Here is a 24,145-nt window from a genome sequence, read left to right on the forward strand (position 1 = left end):
AGCTGTTGTGGTTAACTATTAGTCCCAGTGTCCATTATAAACATCTGGGATTTAGAGCTCAGATGTAATAGTGTGTTCTTCAAAGAGAGATCTGGTGGTCTCAAATAGATAAAGAAGAGAAAGAAGGATGCTGTATAAATGTGCAGAGAATTCCCCTCACCCACTGATTCTGTTGGGCAGAAAGACCTCAGAAAACAGATTCTCCAGTTCTGAATTTCCACTTCCTTCCTTCCTCCCACACAAGGACCTTGCTTTACTCTAATTGATATGAAGAGTACTGTAGCTTTTAGTGAGAGACATACATTAGGAGGTATATGTTTTATGCTAAGAAATCATGTTATATCAGGTGTTATTATATAAAAAACACATTATATCATATACTATTATTAATTCATGCCAGAAACCAGTATATAAGCATTATCAAATAAAACATGTTAATATTTAAAAAGCTTCCAGACAACAGCCAGGATCTTTGCCAAGCAAATGATGAGCATGTCTAGGACATCATGCAGCATGCTTTATTTTGGAATTTTTAAAATTTAAAATTGGAAAACACTGCAGTATATAGTAATGGAGGAAAAGAGATATTTTGTAGAAGATTTTAGTTAGGCAAAAGAAAGATTTTACCAACTCTTATTTAAATATTTGTAAACTCTAAAAATGTCACTTGGGAGAGGTGCATGACTGTAATACAGACCTTGTGACATTATATAAAAGGATTTCTTATTTCACCAATGAAGAATCACTGTAATAAAAACACTTTCCCTCCATTCACCGTCATTTTCTAAGCATAAAGAAAAACTTGAATTTAATTGGTCAATACTACAAAATATTTTAGGGCACATAATAAACCTAAGGAAACTTGCACATAAATCTCTTTAATTTCTAATACAAAACATCTAAAATAAATGTTTAAATGGAAATGAATGTTATTCTAAAATGTGAAATTTTGATGCCAAGGCCAACTACTAAAATATAGTCTATTGTAATTAAGTCTGATTAATGTAAAAGAATAATTTTGTTAATAAAGTGATATTAATTAGAGATTCAGAGAAAAAAAGAAATTTTTGGATAATCTATTATAATTTCAGATGAAATTATTCTTATCAAATACAAACCTTTTTTAAGAATGGAAAGCTAGCCAAAATCTCAATGTCCTGAAATTTACTTGTTGGATTTTAACTTTCTCTCATTATTTTAATATTATCTCATTATTGGCTGGGTTAATTACAGCATAAATTCTGTAAATATCTAAAAACTGAATTCATTTTTATTTAATAGACATTTTGTAAAAGATAATGAAATGAAAAAATACATGCTACTGAAAGCAAATCCATACCTGATTTTTAAGTAATCGATGACAGCATTGGCTTGTTTTATATTAAAGACATTCGATTCCTCATTTTTCTGTGAATGTGATGGTCCTGTTTCAGCCATAACTTCTCCAAGCCATTTTATGCTGTCTTCCAAAGACATATGCAGTGCTAAAATAAGATCCAGGGAAGTCTTAAGCATTATTTTGATAGATGTTTTGGGAAAAAAATAATCCAAGATGTCATTAGTGTGCAAATATTTACTTTTTCAATATTTGTGTGGACAATGGTAATAGCAATGTTTTTTTAATGATAGGTTAATAATTACATTTTTTATAAAAGAATAGCTGATACACCCAACAATATAATGCAACACAATTGTCTAAAGACTTTGTTTCCATTTTTAAGATGCAAAGATAATTTTAAATCTACCCAAAAATTACTTTAAAATAGAAAATATGCTTTTTAATGGTCTTAGAATAAGAGTGTATATATGGAAATGAAACAAAAGTTGTTTGGATTAGCTGGTGAGGAAGACCTACATAGTAGGTTCGGTTACTGTAGACAGGAGAGCTGATCAGAATTGAAAATGTAAATGAACAGAGTCAACCAACACTTGGCTTTGACTGATTGTTAACATGTGGGAATATGGGACTGAAGACTTTCAATAGATGCCAGAAATATGTATTTTTATGTAAAACATCAAGATATTTTTTTTCTTTTCCAAGCTACAGACTTATAACTTATGTAAGCTGTTTCTCAAATGTATGCCTGGTGGAAGTGGTGAGAGCCAGATGACAGTGCCGAGTGACGCTGACACCACTTTGCCACCATTACCAAAAATAAACAAGTCAGTGATTGTGGTCTCTTCTCTTGCAACTAAAAACAAACAAAAAAGCAAAAGTATCTTGTATGGCATGTGTCCAGTTGAAAAAAAAAGTAGATAAATGTCAAAAACTTTAGACTTAACATTTATAGTGTCTATGATACAAATAGGAACTTCCATCTTCTTTTCCTGTTTAGTTATGCTCATTTTTACTTGTGGCAGGCAAAATACTATTACATCACACACACACACACACACACACACACACTGACAAGTGAAGAGTATAGACGTAAAACTGAAGAGTCTGGAGGTGGAGAACTGAAAGTCTCTAGCAAAGGCGAGTTTGGACAGCTTCCTGGGGGAGGTGTCTGCTGGGGGCTTGGAGGAAGGCTCCAGGGAACCCTGAGCTGTTCCATATAAGCTCCTCCCTCCAGGTCAGTCCCAACCAACTCTCTATGTCTCTCAGGAAACCAGTGCAGTTAGGACTTCTCGCTAACTGAGTGAATTTTTCAGGGCAGCAAGAGGGGGTAAAGCACAGGATTTATGAGAACATGAGCTGATTGTTGGACATAGCCACTTCTGGTTACACAGCTACCCTTTCACTTTGGGATGTGTTATGACCCCAGATTACTGATAAAATGATAGTAAAGCAATTAAAAATTTTAGGAAGTCACTATAATCACTACCTTGCAATTTGTTTCATCTAGATTCCTATTTGTAGGAATTAGAATGAAACAAACTATGTTAGCAATTAAAAACTGGTTTAATGAATGGCAATTTGTCCCTCTCTCATAGCCTCCCTCCAGATCATCCTTTATAGATGTCAGATACACAAATTATTGCTGGATAACTGAGCTTTCCTCTATCATTCTAAGGGGAGCTCAATTATTATTGTACACTTTTTTCCCTATGATCCCCCCTTCTTTTGAAACTTTCTTGGGATAGCTTCAGAAATGAAATATCTACTGGATAAAAGCAATTCAAAAATGAATGGATTAAAAATCTGAATCATTTTATTACTAAAATGGTATTAATTAGAGATGCAGAGAAAAAAGAAATTCTTAGATAATTGATTATAATTCCAGATGTAATTATACTTATCAAGCACAAAAATACATTTATATGACTATTTCCTTATGTTGAAATATAATTGACACTTTAAAACTGTTTTTCTATGTCTAATGTCTTTCTATAGATAATGGCTTTAAGAATTAGGAAAGTTATCATTTCACTTATCTAACTGAAATATTTGCTCTTTTAAAAAACACATTTAGTGATGTGATTAAAATGTGAAAGAGTAAACCTTTTAAATAGTATGTTCTGTTAGAAATAAAATTTATCTGCAAAAATTTACAGTAATGAAAGAGCATGCTAGTCATAATTCGTTGGAAGACTTAAGATGGTACCTACCTTATAACTGCTAACTACCCCTAACTTACTAGCTAGATGAGCTGAGTTTCATTTTCTATATCTGTAAGTGTAGAATAAGACCAATTTTCAAAATTATGGTGCTGTTGTGAGGATTAAATAACACATGCATGGCAAATAGTTGAGAAACTGAAATGCTATGTACACTAGTATATTACATATGTATAGTGTTTTCTAGAATTAGCATAAAGTTGGCAACATTTAATATAGTAGTAGGAAGGGTGAGTTTCTCACTCATAGCGGCTGATGCTTGTGGCTTCAAGGAGTTATTTAATCTTTCTAAATCTCATTTACTTTTTAAAAAATTTTTTAAATGGAGAGAATAATAGAACTATTTCAAGGTTGTGTGTGAATTAAATAAGATGGAATTTGGAAAGCAAATGCACGGTAACTGGCGCAAGTTAATCCTACCCAAATGTTACCTATTATTATCATTCTTATTTAGGGGGAAGCAATTTAATTTCATAGAACTAAAAAGTATCCTATGGTTATTTGCTAATATTCATGTTATATACAATGGAATAAATCTAAGCCTATGGATTTGGACAGAGGTCAAATAATCTAATACTTGACAGCTTCATTCTTGGTCAGGCTCTGGAAAAACTAAACCCAAAAATGTATACTGGTTTTTTGTTAGTTAGTTTGTTTGTTTAAAGATTTATTAGCAAGGAAATAAAGGCCTTAAACGACACACTGGACCAGATGGACATCACAGATATATTCAGAACATTTCATCCCAAAGCAACAGAATACACATTCTTCTCTAGTGCACATGGAACATTCTCCAGAATAGATCACATCCTCGGTCCAAAATCAGGACTCAACCGGTATCAAAAGATTGGGATCAATCCCTGCATATTTTCAGACCACAATGCTCTAAAGCTAGAACTCAACCACAAAAGGAAGTTTGAAAAGAACCAAAATACATGGAGACTAAACAGCATCCTTCTAAAGAATGAATGGGTCAACCGGGAAATTAAAGAAGAATTGAAAAAAATCATGGAAACAAATGAAAATGAAAATACAACGGTTCAAAATCTGTGGGACACAACAAAGGCAGTCCTGAGAGGAAAATATATAGCGGTACAAGCCTTTCTCAAGAAACAAGAAAGGTCTCAGGTACACAATCTAACCCTACACCTAAAGGAGCTGGAGAAAGAACAAGAAAGAAACCCTAAGCCTAGCAGGAGAAGAGAAATGATAAAGATCAGAGCAGAAATCAATGAAATAGAAACCAAAAAAACAATAGAACAAATCAACGAAAGTAGGAGCTGGTTCTTTGAAAGAATTAATAAAATTGATAAACCCCTGGCCCGACTTATCAAAAAGAAAAGAGAAAGGACTCAAATAAATAAAATTATGAATGAAAGAGGAGAGATCACAACTAACACCAAAGAAATACAAACTATTATAAGAACATACTATGATCAACTCTACGGCAATAAATTTGACAATCTGGAAGAAATGGATGCATTCCTAGAAACATATAAACTACCACAACTGAACCAGGAAGAAATAGAAAGCCTGAACAGACCCATAACCATTACGGAGATAGAAACAGTCATTAAAAATCTCCAAACAAACAAAAGCCCAGGGCCAGATGGCTTCCCGGGGGAATTCTACCAAACATTTAAAGAAGAACTAATTCCTATTCTCCTAAAACTGTTCCAAAAAATAGAAATGGAAGGAAAACTTCCAAACTCATTTTATGAGGCCAGCATCACCTTGATCCCAAAACCAGACAAGGATCCCACCAAAAAGAGAGCTATAGACCAATATCCTTGATGAACACAGATGCGAAAATACTCAACAAAATACTAGCCAATAGGATTCAACAGTACATTAAAAAGATTATTCACCACGACCCAGTGGGATTTATTCCAGGGCTGCAAGGTTGGTTCAACATCCGCAAATCAGTCAATGTGATACAACACATCAATAAAAGTAAGAACAAGAACCATATGATACTCTCAATAGATGCTGAAAAAGCATTTGACAAAGTACAGCATCCCTTCCTGATCAAAACTCTTCAAAGTGTAGGGATAGAGGGCACATACCTCAATATCATCAAAGCCATCTATGAAAAACCCACCGCAAATATCATTCTCAATGGAGAAAAACTGAAAGCTTTTCCGCTAAGGTCAGGAACACGGCAGGGATGTCCATTATCACCACTGCTATTCAACATAGTACTAGAGGTCCTAGCCTCAGCAATCAGACAACAAAAGGAAATTAAAGGCATCCAAATCGGCAAAGAAGAAGTCAAATTATCACTCTTCACAGATGATATGATACTATATGTGGAAAACCCAAAAGACTCCACTCCAAAACTGCTAGAACTTATACAGGAATTCAGTAAAGTGTCAGGATATAAAATCAATGCACAGAAATCAGTTGCATTTCTCTACACCAACAGCAAGACAGAAGAAAGGGAAATTAAGGAGTCAATCCCATTTACAATTGCACCCAAAACCATAAGATACCTAGGAATAAACCTAACCAAAGAGACACAGAATCTATACTCAGAAAACTATAAAGTACTCATGAAAGAAATTGAGGAAGACACAAACAAATGGAAAAATGTTCCATGCTCCTGGATTGGAAGAATAAATATTGTGAAAATGTCTATGCTACCTAAAGCAATCTACACATTTAATGCAATTCCTATCAAAGTACCATCCATCTTTTTCAAAGAAATGGAACAAATAATTCTAAAATTTATATGGAACCAGAAAAGACCTCGAATAGCTAAAGGGATATTGAAAAAGAAAGCCAATGTTGGTGGCATCACAATCCCGGACTTCAAGCTCTATTACAAAGCTGTCATCATCAAGACAGCATGGTACTGGCACAAAAACAGACATGTAGATCAATGGAACAGAATAGAGAGCCCAGAAATAGACTCTCAACTCTATGGTCAACTAATCTTCGACAAAGCAGGAAAGAATGTCCAATGGAAAAAAGACAGCCTCTTCAATAAATGGTGCTGGGACAGCCACATGCAGAAAAATGAAATTGGACCATTTCCTTACACCACACACGAAAATAGACTCAAAATGGATGAAGGACCTCAATGTGAGAAAGGAATCCATCAAAATCCTTGAGGAGAACACAGGCAGCAACCTCTTCGACCTCAGCCGCAGCAACATCTTCCTAGGAACAACGCAAAAGGCAAGGGAAGCAAGGGCAAAAATGAACTATTGGGATTTCATCAAGATCAAAAGCTTTTGCACAGCAAAGGAAACAGTTAACAAAATCAAAAGACAACTGACAGAATGGGAGAAGATATTTGCAAACAACATATCAGATAAAGGCCTAGTGTCCAGAATCTATAAAGAACTTAGCAAACTCAACACCCAAAGAACAAATAATCCAATCAAGAAATGGGCAGAGGACATGAACAGACATTTCTGCAAAGAAGACATCCAGATGGCCAACAGACACATGAAAAAGTGCTCCATATCACTCGGCATCAGGGAAATACAAATCAAAACCACAATGCGATATCACCTCACACCAGTCAGAATGGCTAAAATCAACAAGTCAGGAAATGACAGATGCTGGCGAGGATGCGGAGAAAGGGGAACCCTCCTACACTGTTGGTGGGAATGCAAGCTGGTGAAACCTCTCTGGAAAACAGCATGGAGGTTCCTCAAAATGTTGAAAATAGAACTGCCCTATGACCCAGCAATTGCACTATTGGGTATTTACCCTAAAGGTACAAACGTAGTGATCCAAAGGGGCACGTGTACTCGAATGTTTATAGCAGCAATGTCCTCAATAGCCAAACTATGGAAAGAACCTAGATATCCATCAACAGATGAATGGATCAAGAAGATTTGGTATATATACACAATGGAATACTATGCAGCTATCAAAAGAAATGAAATCTTGCCATTTGCGACAACATGGATGGAACTAGAGCGTATCATGCTTAGCGAAATAAGTCAGGCGGAGAAATACAACTATCATATGATCTCCCTGATATGAGGAAGTGGTGTTGCAACATGGGGGCTTAAGTGGGTACAAGAAGAATAAATGAAAGAAGATGGGATTGGGAGGGAGACAAACCATAAGTGACTCTTAATCTCACAAAACAAACTGAGGGTTGCTGGGGGGAGGGGGTTTGGGAGAAGGGCGTGGTATTATGGACATTGGGGAGGGTATGTGCTTTGGTGAGTGCTGTGAAGTGTGTAAACCTGGTGATTCACAGACCTGTACCCCTGGGGATAAAAATATATGTTTATAAAAAATTAAAAAATTATATTAAAAAAAAGATTTATTTATCTATTTATTTGAGAGAGATGGATTGAGAGAGAGAACAAGAGCAGGAGGGGCAGAGGGAAACAGAAAGAGAATCTTCAAGCAGACTTCATGCTGAGCGCGGAGCCGGACTTGGGGTTCGATCTCAGGATAATGAGATCAGGACCTAAGTGGAAACCAAGAGTCGGTTGCTCAAACGACTATGCCACACAGGCTCCCCAGATTGTGCATTAGTGAGAGAACTGTATATATCCCAGGTTGCATAATCTTTTAGCTTGATTCACTCTGATTCGAGGTGGGTTGTCTGCAGTATGCCTTGTAGCACTAGCATGAGACAAGGAACAGATCAGAAACTGAATCAGTAGAAAATGCAGTTCCTCACTGGAGTTTTATTAATGGGCAACCATGTGCTACAACTAATAGCCCCAACTATGTTCTCTGTAGCTTTTTCTATTAAAATGTTGCTGGATGGGAATGTTCACTGTGGGCTCAGGACTCTACCACATTTTAGTTTAAGTATAAACAGACTTTTCCTCTTTCTCTGGCATGCTTGGCTAAAATTATATTCTTTCCTCATGACAGTTATAACCTTATTAGGTTTAAAAGTTTGAGAGGATTTTTTTTTTTCCTTCCCAAAGGAAAAACTAGATCCCTGACTTTTTTTTCCTGCTTGAGTTTTATATGTGCACTTTCACTCTCTCCTAGTTTATAAGTGGATGGATCCTGCTCAAGTTTTTAAAATTCATTTTTGAACTGATATCAGCAATATAAAATTTCACCTAAAAGAAATATTTTGGGTCAGTTGTAAGTTATGGAAAAAATTTAAAATGGAAATATCTTGTCAAATTTGGAATGTGAGATTCATGAAAATGTTTTACTTTTCTTTATTCTGTTTCTAGTTTGTGAACACTCAGTTTAAGTTTGCAAACCATAGGACTGTTCACATCATATATTCTTTTTTACAATTTAATTTTTGCATAGGTGATACATTCACATGGCTCAAAAACCATATGTGAAATACATTGTAAAAAGGCTTCCTTAACCTTTGTTGCACACATGCTCAGTTCCCACACTCTTCCCTACAAAAAATTTTTCCCCAGTGTTGTTGAGAAATAATTGACATATGTCACTGTGTAAGTTTAAGGCACACAGCATGATTTACCATGAGATGGTGGCTGCAATGGCTTTAGCTAATATACATCTCATATAGATACAATAAAAAGAAAAGAAAGGAAAGAAGATAGAGGGGAAAAAATTTCTTTATTATGAGAACTCTTAGGATTTACTCTCAATAGCTTTCTTTTATACCACACAGTGGTGCTAACAGTAGTCATCATGTTCATTACATCCCTAGTACTTATTTTGTAACTGGAAGTCTGTAACTTGACCACCTTCCACCTCTGGTAAACACAAGTCTGATCTCCTTTTCTATAGGTTCAGTGTTTTGTTTGTTTGTTTGTTTCTTTCTTTTTTTGTTTTGTTTTGTTTTGTTTTTGTTTTAAATTCTACATGTATGATTGTACAGCATTTATCTTTCTTGGTCTGACATTTCATTTTGCATAATGCCTTCAAGTTCCATCCATGTTGTCACAAATGGTAGGAATTTTTTAGTTTTTATGGATGAATATCATTCCATTATTATATATATACCACAACTTCTTTATTTACTCATTCATCAATAGACACTTAGGTTGTTCCCACATCTTGACTATCCTAAATAATGCCAAAATGAGGATGCAGATATACTTTTGAGTTAGTGTTGTTGTTCCCTTTGGATATATTCCCAGAAGTGGGATTGCCAGGTCATACGGTTGTTCTATTTTTAATTTTTTTGAGGAAACTGCATACTGTTTTCCATAGTGGTTATACCAGTTTACAATCCCACCAACAATGCACAAGGCTTCCTTTTTGTTCACATTCATGCCAGCATTTGTCATCTCTTGTTTTCTGATGATGGCCATTCTAACAGTCATGGGGTGGTATTTCACTGTGGTTTGAATCTGCATTTCTGTAATGACTACTGATATTTTCATAAACCTGTTAGCCTTTTGAATATCTTCCATGGAGAAATATCTATTCAAGTCTCTTGCCTATTTTTAAGTTGGGTTATTTATTTTTGTTCTATTGAGTTGTAGGTGTTCTTTGTATATTTTAGATACCTATGGAAAGTTTTTATTAGTTTTTTTTTCCATATTTTCTTAGTATTCTTTGTATATATAACACATAAATTCTCATGTTTGTCTTTCATACACAAAAGCACACAATTCTACACCTTGTCTTACTCAATAACAATACACAATTTCCCATACCATAACTAGAAAACATCCTCATTCTTTCATTTTTATAGCTGCATAGTATTCCATGTTAGGGATGAGTTAATCCCTACTGATAAGCTTTTAATTTCAGAGTAGTTTCAGCTTGAGAGAAAAGTTTCAGTAATATCACAGAGAGTTCCCATATACCCCAGACAGTTTCCCATATTGCTAACATTGCTGTGGTATATTTGACACAACTAATGAACAAATATTGATAATTTATTATTGTCTGAGTTCATACTTTCTTTGGGTTTCTTTATTTTTTAGTTTTTATTGAAGTCTTTTTTTCTGTCTTAAGAAATTATGCTCATTAATACCCAGGATACCAAATTACATTCAGTCATTATGTCTCCTTAGACCCTACGGTTTCTCAGACTTGACTGGGTTTTGATAGCTTCGACAGTTTTGAGAGGTATGAGTTGGAAATATTGTAGTAAGTCCTTCAATTTGGGTTTGTCTACATTTCTCTCATGATTAAGCAGGGGTTAAGGATTTGGGGGATAAAGACCATTGTGCCATTCTTATCACATTATATCAAGGGCATATGATATTTGACATGGCTCTTCATTAACGATGTCAGCCTTAGTCACCTGGTTGAACAGTATTTATTTGGCTTCTCTGCTGTGGAGTTCGTTTTTTCCACTTTCCATGCTGTCCTCTTTGGAAGGAAGTCAATGTATATCTCATACTGAAAGGGTGAAGAATTGTGCTTTAACTTCTGGAAGGTGAATTATCTACATAAATTATTAGGAATTTGTATGTTATCCAGTTGATTATTTATACAAATCATTAATTTGTATCAGTATGGATTTGTGGATGTTAATTTTATACTTTGGACTATAATTCAATATACTACGTTATTTTGTTCAAATTGTTCCAACTTGGGACACTAGAATCTTTTCAGTTGTCTTCTCTATTCCATTGACATACCACCAGCATTTTGATTTTTTGAGCATTTACTCTTAGTCACTACAATATGCCCCAGGCTCATCTTCTATGTTCCCTGCTCCAGGTCTACAATCAGCCATTTCTCTAAGGAGCCCTGGTTTCTTTTATTGGAGAATTAAATTATAAAGCAAGACTTAGATCCTGGGTATGCTTATTATACTGGATGTCATTGCTTCTAGGCCCTCTCCATGGACAGAGCTAAGAAGCATATATGTGTAAACTTGATGTACAACTATATATCTGTATCTACATTATGTTAAACATGAGTCATGCTAATGTTTCCAGGTGATATTTCTAAGGTTTTGCTTTTACAAACATTACTGCAACTGATGACCTTACATACACGTGTGTAAGTGGATATATAGGATAAATTCCCAAATGTAGAATTGCTGGGTCAAAGGGGACAGTATATTTGTAAATATGATAGATAGCTGCTAATCTAAACTTCATGGGGGGGGTTATATATATACTCCCTTTAGTAATATAAGATAGTACATTTTTCTCATAGCTTTGACAGCTCAAAATGCTACCAAAATTTTACAATTTTGTCAATCTGATATATGACAAATGACATTTCTGTGTAGTTTTAATTAGGATTTTCCTTATTACCTTTAATATTAAATTTTTCATTTGTTTAAGAATCACTTGTTTTGGGGTACCTGGGTGGCTCAGTCAGTTAAGCTTCAGACTCTTAGTTTCAGGTCAGGTTATGATCTCACAATCCAGCCCAGTGTCAGGCTCTGCACTCAGTGGGGAGTCTGCTTCTGATTCTTTCTCCGTCTCCCTGTGCCTCTCCCCCGACTTACGTGTGTGTGTGTGTGTGTCTGTGTGTGTGTGTGTGTGTGCATGTGTGTGTATACTCTCTCCCTCTCTCTCAAATAAATCCAATCTTAAAAAAAACACAAAACACTCTTGTATTTATTTAGTCATATCCTTGGCTTGTTCTTCTATTGCATTATTGGTCTTTTTCTTCTTGCTTCTGCATGCTCTTTTTATATTATAGAACTTAATAGTTTGCTGGTATCTGCGATGCAACAATTTTCCCAGTTACTTATTCTTCTTTTAATTTTTCTTTTGGTATTCTTTTCTCTGTAGACTTTTACTTTTATATATCAACTTTAATTATCTTTGTCTTTATGTCTTTGGAATTTTGAGGCATATTTATAAAGGTTTTACCCACCCAAGGTTGTAAGAAATTAATTCATATTTTCCTACAACATTTTTTATTGTTCCAATTATTTTATATTTAAGTAAAAATGTGACCCACTTGAAATATATTTTGGTTTATGGTCAGAAAGAGGGTTAGATTCAATTTTATTTTTTTCTAGAAGGACACAATTTTATTTATTGAATAGTATATATTTTCATTATAGATTTGAGATGTCATTCAATCAAATACTGAATTCCAATGCTTGGTTCTATTTCTACACTTTCCATTGTGCTCTTTTGGTCTGTTTGGTCATTAACCACCGTGTTCAAATATTTGAGATTTTATAACACTACTATTACTAATTCTACTGCTAATAACAAGATATGTTATGGTTTATTACAGTTTTTAAAGACAATTTGTATTTGCTTACTTTCCATATATTTTTAGAATCATCTTGCCTAGTAAGTCAGTCCAGGCAAAAACATCAACAAAAAACTGTTGGTATTTTTATTGGAATACTAATATTATATATTAATTTAGAGAGATTTAGCTTCTCTGTGATGTGGAGTATTTCCAAGAATGTTGTAAGGTTTTTCCAAATGTAGAAAACTTCCTTGTGACCTTTAAAAGTTCTGGAGTTTTTTCACATAGGACTTGTACATTTCTTTTTAAAGTTTATTCTTAAATAGTTTTTTGTCAGAGTGTATATATATTTTGCTTTCATTAAATCCCTTTCTTTTACTACATATGTATTTTTAAAATTATTATTAGATTTCTTCAATTTTTACTTAACATTCTAGAAAAATAATAAGAAATTTCAAGCATCCCATCTATGATATCACATTATATTTAGTAGTCTTGTCTCCTGAGGTTAACCTGGAGTGAACATTTCTCAATCTTTTCCTATTTTTGATAACCTTGCCAGATTGGGAGGTACCAGAGTGAGATAGTTTGTACAATGTTCCTCAGTTTGGGTTTGTCTAACGTTTTCCTCTTAGTTGACATGAGTTATGCCTTTTGACAGCTTTGCCCATTTTTAATAGAATTATTTGTTTTCTTATTGTTTTGAGAGCTCTTTATATGTTACAGAAAGAAGTCTTTTGTCAATATGTGATTTACAGATATTTTTTCCCTATCTGTAGCTTGTCCATTCTTTTTTTTTTTTTTTTTAAAGATTTTATTTATTTACTTGACAGAGAGAGATCACAAGTAGATGGAGAGGCAGGCAGAGAGAGGGCGGGGAAGCAGGCTCCCCGCTGAGCAGAGAGCCCAATGTGGGACTCGATCCCAGAACCCTGAGACCATGACCCGAGCCAAAGGCAGCGGCTTTAACCCACTGAGCCACCCAGGCGCCCAGCTTGTCCATTCTTTTAACAGTGACTTTTCATAAAACAAAACTATTATAATTTTATGAAGTCTTAATTTATCATTTTTTTCCTATATGCATCATGGTCTGGGGGTCATGTCTAAGAAATTCTTGTAAAACCCCAGGTCATGAAGATTTTCTCCCAATTTTCTTCTAAAAAATTTATAGCTTTACATTCTAACTTTATGCCTATGATCCATTTAGAGCTAATTGTATCAAATAAAATGCTTAGGCTGAGCTATATATATTTTTCAATATAGAAAGAAATCATTCCAACATTTGTTGAAAAGATTACACTGTTCTGTTGAATTGCTTTTACATATTTATAAAAAAAATCAGATGACCACTTTTGCATCAGTGTATTTCTGAATTCTGTCTTCTGTTTCATTGAGCTATGCTTTATCCCTTCACTAATTCAATATTGACTTTATTATTGTAACTTTACAGTAAGCCTTAGAATTGGGTATATGCTTTTTTGGAGCTTTATCCTTATTTTTGAAGTTGTTTTAGCCATTCTAATTCCTTAGCCATTCCATATAAATTTAGAGATCAGCTTGGGATTCTGGCAGGTTTCTCTGTATTGTTCAGATTGGATAATTACTATCACACTATGTTCAAGTTCACTAATTTTTTTCCTTTGTCTCTTTTCCATTTTGCTATTATTTCTATCTAATGAGATTTTAATTTCGGCTATTGTATAATTTTGTTCCAAAATTTCCATTTATTTCTTCTTTATACCTTCCTTTTTTTTTCATGATTCTTTAAAAAATTTATTTCAAGGATGTTCACAGTTGTTCATTTAAGCATTTTTGTAATACCAGTTTCAGTCTTTAACATATAATCTCAATATCTATTTCATCTTATAGTTGGCATCTATTTATTATTATCTTCCATGCAAGTTGAGAGTTACATGATTCCTTGTTTGCCAAGTAATTTTGGCAATGGTGTTGAAAGATTACTGTTTAGAGACATGTAGTACTCAAAGATTCTATAAATATTTGTCCATTTCCTAATTAGGGAAAAAAACAACCAGTCTGTCTGATCAGTTAATATCATACAAATTAGTTTCATTATCAAGTTTAATTATTTTTTTTCTTCTATTGGTACAATTATTTATCTTTTTGCTTTTTAAAGATTTTATTTATTTATCTGAGAGACAGAGAGAGAGAGAAAGAAAGAGAGCATGAGCAGGCGAGAGGGACAAGCAGACTCCCCACTGAGCAGGCAGCCTGACACAGGGCCTGATCCTAGGAGACTGGGATCATGACTTGAGCTAAAGGCAGATGCTGAACCTACTGAGGTAGTGGTTATAATACCTCCCATGCAGGAGTTGCTCTGAGGTTCAATAATGCATGTTAAAGATTAGAACCAAACTAATGCCTAGCACACAGAGTTGGCAATATATCAGTAATAGATTTCTTTCCTTTTTTCCAAGAAGCAATTGTATTTATTCTGAAAAAAAAAAAATTATCAACTGAAAAGTGCTCTAAGGAAGAATTTCCAAATTTCCTATAGTAACTCATTCCAAAGTTATATAAGAAAAAAAGTCACAAAATCTAAGTTATGTGAGTAATGTCTATTTAATGGGGTTTAGATATTGACTTACGTACCTCCTCTCATTAGTCATTTATGAGATATCCCAGTAATACTTGTAGGTAAGATGAAATGAAAACAGTTCAAACAATGAAAAAATACCTAAATAAATGTGAACTACATGATATTTTGGGGACATACAGCATTGATAAGATTTTTAAATGAAGTTAACAGATCTTTGGCAAGTTAATTAAGAGAACTTTAGCCTATTAAATACTGTTTGAAATTTCACAACTTAAGGAATTTCACAACTATATATATCTTTGCTCTACCCAGAAAAAACCTTATAATTTTCACTAAAGGAATTGCAAGAAAATTAGGAACTTTTGCTTAAGAACATTAATGTAGATAGTGGCCTAAATTTTCTTTAAAAAAAAAGAAAAAATAATGTACTTACTTCTAAGATTATGAAGTAACATATCTAGTAAAGTCATAAATTTTGAATATTGAATAACAGAAAATTCCATTCCTCTAGCCCACAAAAATCCAGATACATAATAATCTAGTAGAATGGCTTCCTTTAGACAGGTGTTAAGGTTTTTGAAATTCAAAAACTTTTTCAATTTTCTGTAACAAAAAGAAAATCCAGACATTAAAACCAGATTAATGCACAGCTCATTTTCTAAGTTTTGAAAACACGAAGATTTTTCTTGAATGAAAATTCTATAATGCCCTAAATCCAAAAATATTCATAGTTATATCAAAATTCTAAGTCCACAATGACATTCAAAAGGAAAACAGAGAGAGGGAAGAGGAAGAAGAGATAAAGAGAGCAAGAATCCGCACTCCTGTTGGTCTTCTTCTTCCATTTGGTCTCTTCTTGTAATTCTCCTTCTCACCTTCCTCCTCTTCTTCCTTCTTCTGTCTTCGAAGTACAACAACTCATTTTGTCTATGCTATAATTTTCTATTAACCTTCAAATATTTTTTTGAAATAATTTCCTTTTCATTTTTTATACTTTTCTCAATACTGTCTTCTAGGTCCCTTAGGGTTTTCAGCAGTGTTAATTGCCCCTTGGGCTGTTCACAGAGCTCTCTCTTTTCTACTCTACCTTTTTACATGCTTTATTACCTTTTATTTCTTGTTATCTCTTCCTTGAGTTTTTATATCTCTATTTTATACTCTTGCTGTGGTTGCTTCATAAGTTGTCTTTTTAAATTCATGATAAAGGCTCCGTAGCTCAGGGGTTAGAGCACTGGTCTCGTAAATTCATGATAAATGTTTGACTATTTTTTTTTTCTGCTCATGGCTATATTCATTTGGTTGTATTTTCTTTCTTGCCAGTTTTTTCTCCTTATTCTTTAATTACTTTTTTTCTTAAAATGGTTTTGTATGCATATTCCTTGTTTTTTTTTTTTTGTTTTTGTTTTTTTTCTCAGACTTGGCCATGTGACAAGCTATTTTCTGTACAGAATCATTTATTCTAGTTTTTTACTCATTTTTCAATTAGTGGGGAAAAGGAAAAAAAAAGTAGGATGGGTTGTCATTACCATCACATAAACAATCTATTTCTTGTAAATATGGGAATTATCTGTTCTAAGCCTGTATATCCTTGTCCTGCTATTGCAAACAAGTGTTCTTGAAATAGCACTTCAGGGTTTTCTTCTCACCTAGGAGAATAATTATGTTTTTTAACTCACTCTAAGATCTTCAACTATGTGTATCTTTCTCATTCTTTCTCTTTCATTTCTGCTTGAACTATAATGCTTCTGGCAGTCATCCTCTATTTTGTGGTTTGGACATACAGCATTCTCCTTGTTTGGATAAAGAAGTTATTGGTATTTCCTTGTTGCTTATATGTGATTTCTGAAGGACTGTGTGTGGACGTATGACAACTTTATACTGCCATTTCAAAAAGGAAGTCCTTATTATTCATAATATTGAAATAGGTTCTATAATCAGAATAATTACAGCAGGATGAAACAAGTTTGGGAAAAAATTAAGCTGATGTTGTATTTAACCTCTAACATAAATCTCATCTACAGTGGTATCAAGGTAGACCTCAACCACAAAAGTGAGTTCTGATTCCTCTAAACCAATTAAGATAATCTCCCCCTCTTCCCATAATGCAATATAATGGTATTCAATATATGGCATTCTCTATAGTAACTACTGGTCTGTGGTGGGCACTCTCCTAAACTGTTCTAATTCCTAAGGATGAGGCTTATTTTATTCTGTGGAACAAAAATACAAGAGTAAATAAGTATGTTTGATTGCTACTGGCAGCCACCTTGTAGTCATAAGAAAAATCAATTCTAAAATTATAAATTTCTTTATGATACTATGGAGGACTTGAGTCAATCAACTCCGGAGTCAAATATCTCTGAACATTTTTTCCCAACAGTTAGTCTTCCTTCTCACTGTACATTTCATCTGTCATCTCCATGCTGTTCCTTAAAAAAAATAAGATATTTGACTTAAATAGTTGATGTGCTCTTTGCTTTTAATTTTCATTTTTTCAGTGTCTGATTATATGTAAATGAAGCCAACTATTTGTCTAAGAGTATTTTAGTGAAACTTCTTTGACCACCTCTATCTTTGCTCTCCCCCATACCCCCTCCACCACCTTCCCTAGTACCATTTGAATCTTAACCTTCGACTTGAATTGCAGGGCTGACTATTCACCATTTCTAATCTCAGCTCACAGATTTCACCCCAAAGGAGGTTATGCAGGGAAGCATCTGGAGCAAGATGCTGCTGCAATTTGAATGCAAAGGTCGCAAGCATTTTACTGGCAAATCTTTAAGTTTTTCGTCTGGGGATAAGGGAAGACGGGACATGGGAGAGGAGAGAAGGCTATAGCTGTGGCATTAGAGACTATGGGGAAAGAGAAAGATGCTTAACTGGGATTTAGGAAGTCTTACTATAGTGATAGGTGATGTAACTATCTACTTCATCTCATCAAGAAGCCCAGGAAAGGCATTACATTATTCCTATATGCTCTTGAAATCGGAGCCCATCTTATTTTTTTAAATATGATGACATTCAGAAATAAGCCTTAAGGCAAGAGCTGAACAGCTCATGGAAGCCCAGTTATGAAAGGTTATTAAAAGATCTCTCAGGGTTATTTCTGTGTTTAGTTATTTTCAATTTAGTCCTTAACATTTTTTCAAAAAGGATTTGGGTGTATCTATAAAAAATCAGGGTTACATTAAAAGCATGAATGTTTGATTATAGTTAGGAGATCATGAGAAATGTACTCAGAGGTTTAACTTTACTTGAAGTGTAATCTAGAAATATGTCTTAATGATACGATAATGTTTCATTTGGTTGGCTGCTTTCATGAAACAGTTTTTAATTTTAAAATGTAGGGAAGTGTGATTTCCTATAATTTATTTAAATAGGTATATAGCTTTATAGACTGCATGATTTTGGCATACTTCTGTTACTTGGTGACAGGGTACCTAAATTATATTTCTGTCATTTTGAAAAGTATATAATCGCCATCTAGAATAATGCTATTTTAAATGGGAAGTGAAAGATTGATTGCAAATATTTTAGGATTACTATTGTAAAAATCTTATAAAGAACCTCAAAAAATTACTCTGCAAAGAAATACCTCCTGATATAACATTGTCATTTATCCAAAATTGATATCAAAAATCCGAGATTACTTCAGGTGAATTCTATTAATGAAACAGTCTAAAAGGTCAACCCATGTTGAACCTGGTTGTTTTTATACAGTTAATTTCTGTATCACTCTCTGTGTTATTTCTTTTATCCTAGACATCACTGCTTAAAGATTAAAAATACTTTTAGAATTTAAATATTTGGCAATAAAGAGAGCCATTAAGTGGGAAAAAAAGATCATCACACAAGGTATGGTACATAGTACAACTTAAGATGTGGTAAGAATGAAACAAGTATAAATATTTTGTTTGCATTATCTTTTATTTAATATTAATTGCATTTAATATAACATCTTTGATATTTAATACAAATAAATTGTAAATTCTAAGAAATATCTGTCATCATATTATTTTGCCTAGTATGAAATACCTATTTTTTGCACTTTAATGATCAATATTTGGAATATCTAGAAATGGAAAATACTTATTAAAGCATAAATAATTAGTGATACTAATAAAAGAATTTTGCTAATCAATTCTGATACTAAAATTCAGAATTTCCAATGGCCATTCATTTCTATAAAAATCTTAAAATTACCATGATATACTTGTTTAAAAATCTGTGAAATTTTTAATTGCCTTAATACTTATAAAGATATAGATGGTAAGCAATATGGCCAAGTCACAGATACTAGGATTTCTAGCAAGAGTTGCAGGCCCTGAAACTGAAGACCATCCTGGGAAAAGGCCTGTCAGTGTCATTTGCCTGCTCTTAATATGTCTTCCCTTCTCAGATTTCTCTTCCAGCCAGTACATCTGTCATATTTCCTTCTTAGTAGTAAATCACCTCTATTCCACAATATTTGAAAGATTTGCAAATGATAGCCACTGACAGAGTCATTTTCTATTTGTCCATTATGGTCCACAATACCTTCCTAACATCCAGATGACTGGCCTGTAGAAGAGACATTACAGTCCAGAACATCACATCATGTGTAAAGTGGGCTCTCTACACATTATAGTCAATCAGTCTTCATATTATTAGAGCAAGATAACTTTTAAGATGACTGATTACTCAAAACACATTTTAGGAACTTGTGTGTTAGATATATCTGACTAGAGTTCTATGTAAATGATTTGCTATAGAGAATGAGATGTACATGTATTAGAATTATTCCCATAAATTCAGTTATATTCACATTTTTGGAAAAAAACATGAAATTAGAGTATTTAGTATAGTTTTATATCCAATAAAAATCACAGGTGGATGGCTAATACTCATAATTTCCAAAGTATTAAAATATATTAATTCTTAATATTACAGAAAAAACAACTTGTTCTTGTCACGATGAGACAGAAGACCTAAAGGTTACTGTGCATAATTGACAGTTTTATGAATGAAAGAGAAAAGAAGTAGAAGAGAGCATATGTTAAAGATTGCTTTTAACAATAAATCCCTCTTCTCTGTTAACATTTGCATGTTGGTCTGAAATGCATTTCTCACATAAAGACGACAGCTGAGCAGTGTAAAAAGTCAGTTGTTTGAGAATTTTGGTGTTTCAGACTCTGGAGATTATATATATATGGAGATATATCTATATCTATATATCTATCTATATTTGCATGATATAGATTTATAGATGCAGAATTAGAACTGTTTTATATTTGGTTGTAATATTGAAATACTTACTGTTGAACTCCATCTATGTCCTCTGCCAGCAATTCAGTGATTTGAGCAGCTGAAAGAAAATCTGGAGACAGAATCTTTTCATGTTCCTGGAATTCAGCATCTCTCTATCAAAACAAAAACAAAACAACAGGAATGAGTTATTTCAATAATATTATTAACCCAATAATATCAAAATGTGCTTAGTTTGTAGTTGCTATCAGAAATAAAAGTGAAACACAATAGTCTTCTAGATAATCATTTTTCTCTTCATTTTCATGAGTAATGGTACCTCTCAAAAGTTGAATGTTAGTTAAACTGTCTTTTATGCATATTTAAAACTGGGTGATGGCTTTCAATTAACAAACACGGTTTTTGGTATTTATTTTTTTATCATGATAATGTACTCTTTAATTCCACTTCCCCCTTCTCCCCTTCAGTAACCATCAGTTTATTCTCTGTAGTTAAGAGTCTGTCCTTTAGTTTGTCTCTTTTTTAACCTTTGATCATTTGTTTTGTTGCCTAAATTACACATACAAGTGAAATCATATGGTATTTGTCTTTCTCTACTTTATTTCACTTAGCATTACATTCTCTAGCTCTACCCATGTTTTCATGAATGGCAAGATTTTATTCTTTTTTATGGCTGAATAATGTGTATATATTATATATAGTTTATTATATATTATATTATATTAATTATTGTTAATAATTATAATTATTAATTATACTCTGTTAAATTATTATATTATATAATATTATATTACATATCCCACATATTATTATATATTATATAATATTATATATACAGGATTTAAGGATATTAAGGATTTTTGCATCTTTATTCATGAGAGATATTGGTCTATAGTTCCTTTTTTTGTGGTGTCTTTATCTGGTTTGAGTATTGAGGTGATACTGTCTTCATAGAAGGAATATGGGAGTTTTCCTTTCTCTTGTATTTCTCTGGTATAGTCTGAGAAAAATAGGTATTAACATTTCTTTAAATGTTTGGTAGAATTTGCCTGTGAAGCAATCTGGTCCCAGGTTTTTGACTTTTGAACATTTTTTGGTTACTGAGTAAATTTCATTGCTAGTAACTGGTTTTCTCAAATTTTCTTTTTCTCTCTTTTTTTTTCATTGCTTTAGTTTTGGTAGATTACATGTCTCTAGGAAATTCAAGAAGCAGACATCCACCCAGCAGTGACCAGTCTGCCACGTGTCTCACTGAAATATCCACTATGTCTCATTCAAGGATGCAACGTCTACCTGGCAGTGACCAGCATGCCATATATCTTACCCCTAGAAGCTGAAAACCCAGTGCAACTGGGGGTATAGCAGGACCACTTCTTTATTCTAAGAGTTTTGGTCCTCAACAAGATTGGTCACCAATCCTCAATCAAAACCAACATCATAACATTACAATGAGGAGACATCCACCCAGCAATGAGAAAGAAAGAAAGACTTAGAGGAGTCTGTGTTCTATTCTAGGAAAACATGTGGTGGATCAAACGTGCTGCTTATGGGAAGAGCTTCCCAGAGAATCACCAATAGGCTGATCATCCCCAAATGCATCTTGGTTACTCCCAGTGACAGTCTTAAATCACTGGGGGCTTGGAGGACTTGGATGATCAGTCTTATGTGTGTGTTCCCGGCAAGCCACAAATAATTATCATGCAGAAGATTTCCTTGATAGGGACTGCTACATAAGAAATAACTTCTGACACTTCCCTGGGTTCTTAGTCACATAAAAACACTTTCTGATGGGAAGGAACAAGTGTCCCTTTTCTTTGGAGCTGAGTGATTCAGTCTCTTATGCCAGCTAATAGCCTTAAGAAAAACTGTACAAGAACTGAACCAGAGAGTCTTACAATTAAAGTGAGAGTAAAGTTTCAGAGCCAACTAAAGCAATCCAGAGCACAGGAAATGAACAGGGAGTGAGAATAGGGAATGAGAATAGGTCCCATATCAGTTCTCCCAGTTTTCCTTTTCCCCAGAAAATAGACCAGTTACACAGAGGTGCACAGAGACAGAAATTACAGCAGCATTACACCAACTCTGTTTCACAGAGGAGGAACTTAGCAATCCCCAAAAGTCAAATTGTGCTGTGCAGACTTAATTTTGGGGTACCATTGTTCCTCTGAGGGTCACTTCATGATTATCAAGATGATGCAGGCAACCCAAGTCCAAGGACCCAGAGTGGGTCCCACAGGACCAGCCAAGTGGGTGCTTGCTTCATGCAGGATGGAAATCAAATGCAAGCCAAGGAGATGAGAGCAGATACAGTAAAAGCATCTAAAGACTCAGAAAGGAAAAGGAGCATGAGCCTCATCTTTGCTTGGGTATCTGAAGCTTTTAATGGAGGACTGTGGTCTTGTTGTATGTGTCCTCTTAGGCATCCAGGAACTGATCGAACAAGAATGAATTACAAACTTTAAAAAATACTTACATGTTCCTCATTGAGCGTGGGGCTCAAGAGGAGGCAAAGACAAGTAAAAAACTTGTTAGCCTCAATAACTTAACATCTAGTGGAAGGAACAAACCAAGGGTGACTTTAAAACGAGAAGATAAAATAAGTGAGTCATAATAAAAGGACAGGGACAGACACAGGACAATGAAAGCCTAGAGAGGAGGTCCAGAAATGCACTTGGTAAGACTAGACAAGAATGATGGAATGAATCAGCAACAGAACACATGTGGACTGGTTCTGTAAATATCAAGTAATTCACACAATGGTGCCTTGAGTACAAATCAGGGTCTAGTTGGACATAAGTGGGAAGTGGGCATTGGGAACATGTTGTGGGAGATCTCAAATTTAATACTTGAATAAATATTTACTGAGTGATTACAAAATGCAACATATTGCACAAGAGATCACAAATATTTTAGATCCTTGGCTGGTCAAAGAATGACAAGCTGAAGAGTTTGTTCTTAGTAATACAGACAGTAAGGAACCCATGACGCTTTTTAGCAGTGAAATGATAAGATAAATCTGTCCTTTAAGGAAGGGCAATTTGTAGGGGAATGAAGGAAGGAAAGAAGCAGAGAAAGGACTCAGAGGAAAGTTCAATGAAAATGTCTTTGAAACTGGTCAGGAATGAGGCACGGGATTGCACTGGGCTCCTAGCAGTGTGTATGAAAAGGGGTGAATGCAACATTATCTGGGGGACTAAAAGTGGTACAAATAAATAGTATGTGTATCTGAAATAGATGATTGAAAAAAGAGAAAGGTGGAAATTCCCAGGCCCTCCAGAAGCTGAGTCCTTTTGTTCAGAGTACAGACTGTAAAAGCCATATGTGGCACTCTTGTTACAACAATAAAAATAAAAGCACTGGAAGATGATGCCTGTTTTAAGAGAGCGACATGACAAGTTTGATTTCAGTGGTTGAATTTAAGGTGGAATACGCATATCGAGGAAGAAATGTTTAGGAGGTAATTAGAAATGCTAGACTCAGAAAAGTCCAGTTTAAAAATATTGGCTTAAGAGTCTAAATTCCTCAGGGACAGTCATTCAATCTTTTACTTCTTTTTACAATTTTGCAGATCCTAGTTATGTCAACATAGGTTGTTAATCGACTGTCTGAATTCATCTCTATCATCTGATGACATTATTAGATGATAGTAAATGATGAATAGGGGACTTGAATTTGGAGGGCTCAGAGGGTTCGACTACTGATTAATTTTGTGACTTACAGCAAGTCATTTGAATC

General features: G+C 34.1%; 1 protein-coding gene across 7 annotated transcripts in view; it reads right to left on the reverse strand.

Annotated features, from left to right (window-relative positions):
* The window catches only part of CABCOCO1 (ciliary associated calcium binding coiled-coil 1), a 125,405-nt gene that overhangs the window by 95,706 nt on the left and 5,554 nt on the right, over nt 1–24,145 (reverse strand). For 6 of the 7 annotated variants that reach the window (XM_059170157.1, XM_059170162.1, XM_059170161.1 and 3 more), the window contains exons 2-4: nt 20,462–20,565; nt 15,600–15,769; nt 1,340–1,484 (exon numbers count right to left, since the gene is read on the reverse strand). In XM_059170157.1, coding sequence (XP_059026140.1) covers nt 1,340–1,484; nt 15,600–15,769; nt 20,462–20,565 — 419 coding nt within the window. The remainder of the gene's footprint in view (nt 1–1,339; nt 1,485–15,599; nt 15,770–20,461; nt 20,566–24,145) is intronic. The other variant, XM_059170164.1, reaches the window with a different exon arrangement.

This window comes from Mustela lutreola, chromosome 4 (genome assembly GCF_030435805.1).
Source record: "Mustela lutreola isolate mMusLut2 chromosome 4, mMusLut2.pri, whole genome shotgun sequence".
In the NCBI taxonomy this organism is placed as follows: Eukaryota; Metazoa; Chordata; class Mammalia; order Carnivora; family Mustelidae; genus Mustela; species Mustela lutreola.